At 37.8% G+C, this 12,727-nt stretch overlaps 2 protein-coding genes across 9 annotated transcripts in view; one reads left to right on the forward strand and one right to left on the reverse strand.

The window, feature by feature from the left end:
- The window catches only part of LOC118745721, a 163,098-nt gene that overhangs the window by 47,209 nt on the left and 103,162 nt on the right, over positions 1-12,727 (reverse strand). The gene's annotated exons all lie outside the window — the stretch shown is intronic.
- Positions 10,568-12,675, forward strand: LOC118745722. The gene is made up of 6 exons (XM_036479344.1): positions 10,568-10,901; positions 10,965-11,040; positions 11,114-11,211; positions 11,272-11,484; positions 11,582-11,735; positions 12,647-12,675. The coding sequence occupies exons 2-6, from the start codon at positions 11,007-11,009 to the stop codon at positions 12,658-12,660; spliced, it is 513 nt and encodes a 170-aa protein (XP_036335237.1). The 5' UTR covers positions 10,568-10,901; positions 10,965-11,006; the 3' UTR covers positions 12,661-12,675.

Consider the following 12,727-nt stretch of genomic DNA (forward strand, 5'->3'; position numbering starts at 1 on the left):
CCGTTTGGCTTGTTTTGTGCACTAAAACTGTTTTTGATTTTGTCGTTTAATTTTTTTTTTGTTTAAACAGCCTTATTTAAAAAAAAAAATAGGCACTTGGAAAGCGGTTTAAAAATTATTTAAAAATAATAAGAATAATTAATTTTTTTTCTTGCATAATTTGCCGTTTGAATTGTTTTGTGCATTAAAACTGTTTTTAATTTTATCGTTTGATTGTGATAAGAAAGCTTCTTAATTTTGTGAATTTTAACCATGGTGATTATTGTTTGTTTAAACTTCAAAGTGGTACATAAAGAAACCGGGTTTGCTTTTCTACTATATTATTATCCTTTTCTTATAAAAATTATTGAACATTAAAAAAACAAAAAATTGCAAAAAAAAAATTTTTTTTATCAAAAAAAAAATTATTTTTTTCAAAAGTAAACTATCTCATCTTAGAACGGCAAAAAACGGCAAATTTTGACATAAAGTCTAGTCGTTTGTCTTTGAGTTTGGAGGGGTGCTTCACTAACTTTATATAAAGTTGGCAAAAAACCTTATATCTAAAAAAATACCAGAGCGACAAAATTATTTTTACCACAACTAACTAACGGCAAATTCATGGGTATATGCGACATTTTTTCTTGATGTTGTTTCGCTAACTTTATACACATCCAAATTTGACAAGGGATGAAAATCGTTCCACATTACATCACATTACTTTCCCTAAAAACTTCCATTGCCCTCTTAAAATCACTAACTAAATTAGCATTAATTAGTGCAATTTAAACTAGGCCTATTAAGCTCTTCATTTAGAAATAGTTTTGTCACTTTATTTTCGCTACCTAAATTTGTACAATCCTTGATCCTGCAAATAAATACATTTATTTCCTCACACAATAACTTAATACTATTCTTAAACCTTATAGCCCGTAGTCATAGAGAAGTTCTGAAAAAGGTTTAACGTTGAACTAATTAAAGTACTCATATTTCTTTATACTGCTGAGTAAATTTGTTAAAATTAAAAAATGTTTAAATAAACAATTGGACATTATTCTCTGAAGTCTTCTGAAGAGAAGCAGAGTTTTCAGATTGAAAAATTTTGATTTCCATGGATTCTATGCCATTTCTACGAAAAGCCTTTTTTCCCCATACAAAATACATGGGAAACTTTGAGCGTTTTGAGCGACCTCTAAATATATTTTGATTTTAAAATAAAAAAAACAGGGGTATATTTTTTTCGGTATAGAACAATCCTAGGGGGTGAGAGCATTAAATTTCCGACTTTACTTTTTTTTGGACCACCCTAATGCTCACCAAACTCTTCGATCAAAAGATCATGCAACGATGTTCAATCATTTGGTCGCTTCCGCCTTACTACATTTACGGCAGGTCTTTTTAGCGTAGTAAATATTAAATTGAGGAAAAACCGCTGATCTTCAGGAGATTGAGCTCCTGATATTATTTTGTCGATGCTGCACACAAATAGTGCAAGGGACTTGACTGACATCACCATTAAAAAGTGTTATTAATTTAATATTTTGCAAAGCAAATTCTATTCGTCGTATTTAAAACGTCCAACTGCTCTTCAAAATGCATTCAGGAACCAGAATGAAAGATATTTGATTATGGGAAATATTCCTGCTCGAAATCTTTGAATCGCGGACTAGGAAGTTTAAGTTTCCTATCTGCGCCAATAAAATACTAAAGATTTGTATTTGGTTGTTTCTTAAAATTTATTTACAGGTTCAACAATTTTCACAAATCTTAAAAGTAATATTTTCAGTTTGAAATATTTTCCCAAATGAATACAAAAAATGAAGTTGTGTATATTATTGAAATAATCATAAAAGCTTTTTAGATAACAAGAAATTCATCACATCTTAAGACGGTAGAAATAGTATTCCCACGACAGCCGGTTCTACGTACCGGAATGACTCGGGTTTTACCCGACCAAGGGCTGTTGTTTCGGCGACCTAGCCCCGTTTAGGTCGGCGAAGTATCTCAGAAGTTGTTCGTCCATAGGGCTACATTCGCTCCGTTTTCTTCTACTCAAGGCTGGCATCGAGTCAAAACCTACACCTGCTGTATATGCCAGAGACGACTACACCACAACTTCATCTCGGTCAAGTGCAATGCTTGCGAGGGGTGGAGTCACCTCAGAGTTTGCTCAGGACTACGGACATATCGGCAGTGGACCACGTCGTTTGTGGCCTCCTGCCGCTCAAACTGAGCAGCCTCCACGGCCAACCCCAGTCCACCTGAGCAGTCCCACACAAACACCACAGCACAACAACATAACACAATAGACTACACCACAACCGCGACAGACCACAGAACACACACAACCGCACCACCACCCACACGCCGCCGCCAACAACTCTTGGTTCCTCCTATAATCTGCACGGTATGTCAGACCAGGATATTCCGTAATGTGACATCAGTCAAGTGCAACACCTGCCTTGGCTGGTGCCACTTTAGGGCATGTTCAGGTCTGCGCACCACGCGAGACTGGACGAGGAACTTCGAGGGCCCGTGTTGCGCTGCACGGTCGCAAACCTCAACCGCGACGCCACCTACCACCACCACAGGGCGGCAACCACCTCAGCAGCGCCCACAGCCAATGGCGACACGACCACACACATCTCTCACACCCCGCATCACCACACGTCTCCCGAACCACATGAAGCTCCTTCAATTTAACTGCAACGGGCTTCAGAGCAAGATCCAGGAGATAACCGTCTTTATGGGAGGGCATGGTATACTGATAGCTGCGGTCCAAGAGACGAAGTTACACAGCAATTCAACATTGTTGAATTGTGCCGGGTACAACGTGCACCGTCCAGATCGCGAGCGAGATAATGGTGGTGGCTTAGCGTTCATCACGCACCACACCGTGCAGTATCGTCTTATCGAAGCAGACATCGACCGCAGGGATACCACCCTAGAATGTCAGGGCATTGCTATCCGGTCAGGCGATGTTGAGCTCGAAATATTGAACGTTTATATACCCCCTGTCACCTGCTGCCCGGCAGGATATCACCCTGACATAGGTGCGCTTCTCAGAGGTGAAAACCGAATGGTAGTAGGTGACTTTAATGCGCACCACGATCTTTGGCATTCAAGAATGTCAAAAGATCGTAGCGGAACAGATCTGCCCATAGTCATCCCGATCGATAAACCAACCGACTTTGCTTCCGCGGAGCATCGAACCTATATCAACTTCTCCAAAGCTGATTGGATAGGCTTCGCGGAATTTACTGCAAACACCTTCGCTGCTCTCCCCACACCAACCGACGTCCACCTTGGTGAACGTAAGTTCCGCAGGGCTGTCACCGCTTCTTCAGCTCGCTTCGTACCTGCAGGATGCATCACTGACCCACGTCCAAATTTCCCTGCCGAAGCGGCTGTTCTAGTCGATGAGCGTGACAGCCTTCGTCACGCCGATCCCGGAGATCCCCGTATCAGGGATCTCAACGCGGAGATTCGGCAACTAGTGAACGTACATAAGCGGACGAAGTGGGAAGAACATCTGAAGACCTGTAACTTCACCTCTGGTGTGAGTAAGCTTTGGTCGACCGTGAGGTCACTGTCCAACCCGATGAAGCACGACGACAGAGTCGAAATTTGTTTCGGCGACCATGCCTCGTCGGACCCGGAGCGATGCGCGAGCTACTTTAGCCGGCAGTTCATACTGCATCCTCCGATGGACAAAACTAAGCGTCGAGTGACCAGAAGGCGTTAGTAGCGTTAGACCTGTCAAAGGCTTTCGACACTGTCAGCCATTCCACGCAACTAGAAGATTTAGATGCTTCCTCTCTCCCACAGAGGCTCAAACGGTGGTCGGCAAATTATCTGAGTGGTCGACACTCGTCGGTAATGTTTATAGACAAATCGAGCAAACATAGAAAAGTAAAACAGGGGGTTCCACAGGGTGGTGTCCTTTCCCCGCTACTGTTCAACTTTTATATTTCAAAGCTCCATCAACCACCAGAGGGAGTCTCGATTGTCTCCTACGCCAATGATTGCTCGATCATGACCTGTGTTCGAAAGTAAACGGATATCTCTTCGATCTTTCTCGCTTCTTCACTGCAAAGTGTCTAGCCCTCTCCCCTACGAAATCCTCTGCGACCCTATTCACCACCTGGACGAAGGGGGTCAGGCTACCGCTGGGGATTCACGTCGATGACACACCAATTCCGACGGTGAATAACCCCAATATACTCGAAGTAACTTTCGACAGCCTGCTCTCCTTCTCTGCGCACGCGACCGCTATTGTCAACAAAGTACAGAACCGCAACAAAGTCCTCAAGTCGCTAGCCGGCAGTACCTGGGGCAAAGACAAAAAAACGTTGCTGGCAACATACAAGGCAATAGGCCGGCCGGTTTTAAACTACGCAGCACCAGTGTAGTCGCCGGGGACTAGTAGGACGCAGTGGATGAAGCTACAGACAGTACAAAACACAGCACACAGGACAGCAACCGGATGCCTCCTGATGTCACCAGAACACCAGCTCCATGACGAGGCGAAAATGCTCCCAATTAGGGAGCATAACACGATGCTCTGCAAGCAGTTTCTGGTTGGGAGCCACAGATGTGGCCACCCAAACAGACAGCTGCTTGCAGAGGAGCCCTCGCCAAGGCACGTCAGGAGGCATCTATATGAACTGACGGACGAAGTCCAGAGGTTCATTAAGCAGCCTCTGGACCAGTCAGCATACCGACAGGCCCTGAACGGCATTCACAGGGACCCAGTCTCGATTTATGTAGACTCTAGGCCAGTGAATGCCGTTCTAGGTACACAAACACCGGACAATGACGCGACGGAGCTCCATCTGCCTCGGGAGACTAGAACAACAATAGCCCAACTTCGCTCTGGCTACCGCAGCAGGCTAAACTCTTACCTGAGTAGGCTAAACGCGGATGTACCGAATGAATGCCCGGCATGCGGAGAGACCCCTCACGACTCGAAACATCTCTTCGCATGCCCGGAAAACCCTACAACCCTAACGGCGTCGTCCCTGTGGACCGACCCCATAGAGGCTTAACGCTTCTTGGGGCTGCCGTTAGTGGAACTCGCCGACAACGACTGAGATATCAACCGATCTGAGCGGGGTTGTTGTAGCCGCTACAACAACAACAGTAGAAATAGGACATAGTATATTATTTATGTACATATATATGTGTATAGTTTTCATGTGTTTTTTTGGTTTCTTACAGCCTCTGCATATTGAAGCTTTTATCAAACAACCTCGTCGGCGAAAACGAAGTACATCATTGGACTGCCAAGAAAGTGATCATGAAGTCCGTTGTTGTCGATATCCTTTAAAAGTAAATTTTACAAATTTTGGTTGGAACTTTGTTGTTGCACCAACTTCATTCGATGCATACTTTTGCAATGGAGAATGTAAAGTTGGATATCTGGAGCAGTATACTCACACACACATCGCATCACTAACCACATCAGCGACTCCTTGTTGCTCTCCCACCAAAATGAGTCCTCTGAGCTTACTTTATTTTGATCAAGATCACAATTTAGTGTTGAGCACCATTCCAAATATGTCGGTAGAGAAATGTAGCTGTTCATAATCAAAAAAAAAATAAAATTATTGAAGAATTACCATATCTTAAAAGTACAGTGCTATCTCGGTAATCCGGACACGCTCTAGTCCGGGCGCATTTATAGTCGGGACACTGTTGATTTTCATACTGTCATTCATACCCTATATTCCGGACACTCCAGTAATCCGCACGACGGTAAGACTCAGGATGTCCGGATTACCGACATAGCCCTTATGAGCTACCTTAATACATGTGCGCATAGATACATGTGTGTGAAAAATTTTGTATAGGTGGGGTGCTATAAAGCAAAATTTGCTTTATCTCATTTTTGGATGGGAAATAATACCAAAATCTGAGGTTTGCTTTATTTCCAACTAAGATTTACTGGCGGAAGCAAATACATACGTTAAAGTAGGTAGAATTTTACCTACTCTTCAGACTTCTAAATCTGAACATATGTATATTCGGTAAAAGCAGCTGGGTTGCAATAACATTATTCACAATAAAACCATAATGGCTATATTTCTTCGTTGCGATTGGAAATAAAACCACAATTTCGATATGGAATGGAGATAAAGCGATTATGGTTTTATTGCGTTTTTTGAAATTTCTGTTTAGAAATAATAGAAGCCTTTTTGCGCGAGAGAATATTTACAACAAAGGAACAAATTGTAAAGACATTTTCAAAATAAATATATGTACATTAAATTGGATTTTTATAAAAAGTAAAACTGCAGTATTAAAATTAATTTATAGATGACGTAGCCCTTGTAAATTATTGTGCCTAAGCGGTTAAGTTCTGCGGCTCTTATAATCTCCTCAAACATCAAAATAAAGAAATCACAGCAAAGGGAGTCACCTTTTCTGAAACCTCGATTGGTATCAAAAGGATTGGAGAGGTCATTTCTAAAGGGAGCTGGTGGTAAAATACAGCGACTGCGTTATAGATCACATGTTATACGTATGATGTCGAAAACATCGATAACGATGTTTAACTGGACGGTAGTGAGCCAAATTGGGGGTAAGTATGCACTGATAAAAGAGCAGTATGCATTATCAGCAAAGGTGCCGACGGTGATTCCTTTTGAAGTAGGGAGGTCATATGTGTAGACTAAATATAGGATGGGGTCCATATCGCTTCCTTATGGTACGCCTACTCAGCTTTCATGAAGTTTGGACTCTATATCCTATGTGACGAAAAAGTTGGGATTTTTAAGGTAGGGCTAAATAAATATATAGTCATTTATTGGAAGTGTAGTTTTGTTTTATAAAGTAATTCATCGTGCCAAACGCAGTACAAAAGTTCTGTTCGATGGATGCACTAAAAGTGTAGAACAGTGAAATGAAGAACACCATCTGACATTTAGAGCAGGCATACGTTTAATGCGAGAAAAAGCTTGATCGAACGTTTTTTTCTTACACTATTATTTAGAACTATTATTTACTCAACCTTAAGAAAGAAGAAAAAGAGATTGCTTTAGCAGATAATGAGGGAAGGGTCAAATTAAGAGAGGCAATAAGGGTATTCATCAAACCTTATAAATGCATTGTAAACAGTATAAACTTATAATTGTGTAAACCTTAAGAATGAACTGTCAAAATTTGTATGGGAACTCGTTTACACATTTCTGATCAATATATCCAGCGATTTCACTGAATAAACTTCCCTGCCAGCCACGGCTAACCACTTTCCCCTAAAATTCAAACCATTCACCAACACATACCCAACTTTTTTGTCATCTCACCCACACACTCAAAAGTTGTCGAAAACAATTTCCATAAGTAAGAGCAGCGTAGCTAATAAGAATTCGCAATCTTATTAGAACTATATGCGTTAGAGCGAGCAAGTGAAAGTAAGGCGAAATTTGACAGCAAATTTCAAATTTGATCCTAGTAGGCTGCGAAGAAAATATCAATTTCGCGCGAAATTTTGGAGGTAAGAGGAATTTGTCAATTGTAGTTTTTCTTTTATAAAATATATATTTTATATATCCCAACATCAGGAGCGATCAAAACCCAACATCTGGAGCCATCAAAACCTTGAAGGTAAAAAAGACTTTAAAGTTTCCCAATGTAACACCGTTTGGCTGAGTTCCAGGTTGGTATATTGCAAAGCATTCGCCTTTTTTATTTCTAAATTAAATATAACTAATGAAAATGTCCAATATGCGCAACCATGATTAAATGCCGAATTGGAACTTAATTGCGCAAATTGGTCATTTCCATCACTTATAGTTTAGAAATAAAAGAGGCTGGTGCTTTGCAATATGCCAACTTCTGCCAGCGCAGGGCACTTGCTTATGGAGTTCTGCCGACGTTGGGCATGACTGGTTTAAATATTAAGAAACGCGGTTGCTCCAAGTGCAATGCAAATATGTATGTACTTTTGTATGTTAAAAGTGCAACTAGGTAGATATGTAAACAACAAAAAGTGTGGTGCAATAAATGTGAAAAGTGCAGTAGAATGTCTGTTTTCCTAAGCGCAACAATATAAAAATCAGTTTCTTTTAATTCCAATTAACAGCAAATTTACTTAATTTGAGCCAACTGAGTTTAATGTAAATTGTGTAAATTATCATTTCGCGGTTGTTCACTCAAGAATTGATGCGTTTTTAAAAACAGTAATTTTCGGTCATGAACAATATTTGCATCCGCTGCATTTGCATCAGTTGTTCTAGTTGCAAATACTGGCTAGGTACCTACGTTGTATATGCACATACATATGTGTGGAGATAGTTGCAACTGCATTAGTGTGTAGATATGTATGCAGTTAAACAAAATAAAGTGAAGTGCAAGTACATTTGTACAAAGCGCAGCTGCAACGACGTACATGTGTACATACATATGTAGGAAAAAAGAGGAAAGTGCAGTGGAAATATGTATATATATAACGCATTTTGGAAATCAGTTGTTCTCTCCGTTTAGGTACGATATGTGAAACATATGTATGATTGACATGCATACGTTACAATATGTACAATATGTACAAAGTACAAAACCGCGTATCGTCGTTCTGCAAAACCGCGTAACTGCCAAAAATTGGATTAGATAACAATACTTAAAACTTTAAACGACGATATGTGGATTCACTTGGCCATAATAGACAGACGTTTCAATGAAAAGTGTTTATGTTTTTTTGGTTTTGTTGCGATTTAGTTTTTATTATATATGTATAATTTTTTATCAAATTTTGTTTTTATATTTTCTTTGCAGGTCGTGGAATACAAACAGTACAAGCCAGCGGAGATTATATATAAAAATTTTATCTGTTATTAATTTTATTATTATAGTATCTAATATAATAATAATATTATAATAATAGTATTATAATATAATTATTTATATTACTACTTTAATTGCTATTATTATCTTTATTAATAGAATTATTATTAGATCGTACCTTTTCTAACCTTGTAAGTAAGGAAAAAGCTTATTATAAAGCAACAGTTGCGAAGGTTCGCAAACTGAATGAAACTGATAGAAAGCGATGATATTCCATCCACGAGTAGAGAAGCATTTTGCCGCGGAATAAATAGTGGTCTAACGTCCAGCACTATGGAAGTGTTTCCTGAATTAGATACCGAATATAATAGCGATGATGACAGATAGCACAGAAGAATCTGCAAACAAAAACCTAAGCGAGGAAATTTGTAGGGGGTTAAAAACGTGGGCAATCAAAAATAATATTTCGCAAAATAGCCTAACGGACCTCCTACAAACCTTACATAATGCTGGACTTAACGGGTTACCTTTAACTGCAAGAACCATTTTGGGTACAAGTAGAAAAATAGTTCAAATTCGACCTTTTCCTGAAGGTGAATTTTTGTATTTAGGAATACAATATAATTTTAATTTCAAAGATTTTGATTTTTTAGAAAATATGGAAAGAATTTCAATAGATGTCGGTATAGATGGTTTGAAATTATTTAAAAGCTCTAATAGGGCATTGTGGCCCATTTTGGGGCATGTAGAAGCTTTTCCTAATTCGGTCACATTTACTATTGCCTGCTTCTCAGGAATGAGTAAGCCATCCCATGTTAATAATTTCCTTGCTGAGTTTTGCGAAGAGATAAAAATTCTAAGTCAGAATGGTGTAAGGGTGGGATCTAAGCAGGTTTTAAAAGAATTTAGTGTAAGACTTTTTACATGTGCCACACCAGCTCGCGCCTTTATAACTGGCGTGAAGTCACACACTGGGAAAAACAGCTGCCCTAAATGTCTTCAACAAGGACAGTATTTACAAAGAAGGGTCTGTTTTTCTCAAAACGTTGGTGAATTAAGAACAGATAGTTTGTTTAAAAATAGAGTAGATATAACACATCATTTAGACGAATTTAGACAGTGTGAAATCTTGCTAGAATCTGTAAATATTGGCATGGTTTCTCCATTTCCGTTAGAACCCATGCATTTAGTTGACTTAGGAGTAACTAAAAAACTACTCCAGTTGCTTATTAAAAGAGGGAACGTAACAAAGATGAATGAAAAAATATTGTTTCTGAATAAGTTCGTTCCCTCTGAATTTTCCAGACTCAGTCGAGATCTAAATGAAATGAGCAACTGGAAGTCGACAGAATACCGGCAATTTTTATTGTACTCGGGGTTGTTTGTTTTGAAAGACTGCATACCGAATAACTTGTATTACCATTTTCTTTTGTTGCATGTAGGTATTCGCATTCTCTCTTGTGAGAAGTCTTGTCAATTAGAATCTAATGTCGCTAATGAAATGTTAAAAGAATTTGTAAAGTTGTTTAGTAATTTTTATGGCGAACATTTAATCAGTTTCAATGTCCATGGTCTTTTGCATTTAAGTGATTGCGTTAAACAATTTGGTCCTTTAGACAATTTTTCTGCATATAAATTCGAAAATTATATGCAATATATAAAAAAAATTATTAATAATCCAAATAAAATATTGCAGCAACTATTTCTAAGAATAGAAGAACGAAGAGATATTACGGATTCTAGCAAAATTACACAAATAGATAAGTTTATTATAAATTGTAAAAAAGAAAAAGATAGTTTCTTCTTTAGTAAAAAAACGGGATCCCTAAAAATTGTCAACCCACAAACCCAAACAGACAGTTTTGGCGTTGTAGTTTGGACAAAGGTTGGGGACATTTTTAGGGAGCCCGTGGTGTCCTCATCTGATTTAGGTATTTTTGTAGCTCAAATTATAGATGAAGACATTCAAATTATTAAGAGAGAAGATATAGACCATAAGTATTTTGCTATTCCAGTAGGGAATACATTTATTTTAATTCCTATGTTACATAACTTATTTTATAATTTTACTTAGGAAGAAATGGAATTCAGTTTTATAATTGATGGAGAGGAGGAGCCGGATATCAGTCAGGCTAATGGTAAGAAGAATCAGTATTCATTATATTAGTGAAACTCTCCTAATTGAAACGTTCTCATTGTAGCTGGAGTAACTCGCCGTTTCGACGTGTCCTTTTCTCGACCGTATGGCCTCCCAACCTGCCGTGGATAATGACTCAGGTACATTAAACTAGCAACATACATATGTTGATTGCATTTTTAATTTACACATAAATTTTATGAAATTCAACAGCGCAACAACAAATTTTGGCTGCCCTTGCAAGAGTGGAGACTCGGCAAGGAGAAATATTAAAAAGGCTTTCCACCGTAGAAAACGCCCTTGCCGAGAAGGTAGGCTTTTTAAATTTAACAAATGTTTAAACTTTGTTTTACACTTTATTTTATTTTCAGATGCGCGAGCGTTGTGAAGTTCAAGCGCAGGGTCAACTGCTGCGTGAATGTAAGGTGCTCTCTGCGAAAACCCACCGCAGTGTAAACCGAATCACCGGTGACTTGGTAAGTGAAGAGCAAACTTTATTGCAAAGTTTGCTACCAATGTCATCGGAGGAGACACTGCATAAGGTGGAGGAGCACCTTCAAAACAAGGCACACGCTGACGCTATGGTAAGTTACAGTTCTGCTCAACAACGAGTATAGTTTTTTCTTTTATCAAATATATATATGTATATATTTATATGTATAAACTCTAATACATTTAAAGGCGGGCATCATCATGCAGCTAAAAACATCCAGGGGTACAGTGGAGAAAGTGCTGCAGTCGTTATTCAGCGACGAGTTGGTGTGGGTGTACAACTTCGATGGAAAGTCTGGGAAAAAGCCACTAATTAAATTAAAAACTGTGGAGCTAGTTCTCGGTAAGTGTTATGATATTTAAACAATATTACACTACTAATTTTTTAATACTAACAGCCGCATTTGCAAGTATGCACTCTGATAAAATTTTAGCAATCAAGCACTATGTAGTTTTAAGTCATAATAGATATAAGCAAAATCGAAGAAGATGCCAAAATAGTAATTAATTTTTTCTTATTTTCTCTATAGAGTGCTTCACAATTATACATCACCCACTTATTGAGAAGTTGCGATAATTTTTCATAAAAAAATTAAAAAATATACAAATTATTGGTCGCAACTTCTCAATAAGTGGGTGATGTATAATTGTGAAGCACTCTATATAATTGATTCGTAAATGTAAATATTAAAAAAATAGCTGTAAATATTAATATACAGTGGTCGAAATAATTATAAATATTTAGTTAAAGAATGAATTATATTTTTATAAGAAAATAACCTAAATTAAATACTTACATTACTTTCTTTTTATTTGCTATGTGCTTCGTTAATGTAAATACTAAAAAAAAAATTGCGAAAATAATAGATACTTACATACGTCACTTTCTTTTTATTTGCTGTGCTTTTTATGTAAATACTAAAAAAAAATTCAAAAATAAATACTACATTTATTTATTTTTCTAACATCATATTTGCTTCCTGAATGTGTTATATAATTTTGTATATTTCAAACTTCTTCACCCTTTTTCTGTCCCTTTTTAAAAATATTAATATATTTTTAAACTTTATTTAAAATGTTTAAATTGGTGTTGGACTAACTTAATTAATAAAGTCTTGTAAATATGAGCATGATTTAATCTAAATAAGCTGATTTTTACTAAACTATAGTCATCTGCTTTTTGTATAAATAAAATCCATTATTTATGAATTATATTTCCTTGGAGAAATAATAATTTGTTACTTTATTTTTCAGATATCAGAATCTAACTGGTTGCATCCACAATAATAATTTTACCATTTTATTTTAATTTCAGATTGCTGTGCAAAAGACGTG

This window comes from Rhagoletis pomonella, unplaced genomic scaffold (genome assembly GCF_013731165.1).
Source record: "Rhagoletis pomonella isolate Grant_MI unplaced genomic scaffold, Rhpom_1.0 Rhpom_scaffold_00009, whole genome shotgun sequence".
NCBI lineage: Eukaryota > Metazoa > Arthropoda > Insecta > Diptera > Tephritidae > Rhagoletis > Rhagoletis pomonella.

Bases quoted from the DNA above. Each gene is read 5' to 3' on its own strand.
- LOC118745722 (XM_036479344.1), top strand. From the start codon at position 11,007: ATGGCCTCCCAACCTGCCGTGGATAATGACTCAG. The intron at 11,041-11,113 runs GTACATTAAACT...GAAATTCAACAG, and splicing joins TGCCGTGGATAATGACTCAG to CGCAACAACAAATTTTGGCT. The intron at 11,485-11,581 runs GTAAGTTACAGT...ATACATTTAAAG, and splicing joins AGGCACACGCTGACGCTATG to GCGGGCATCATCATGCAGCT.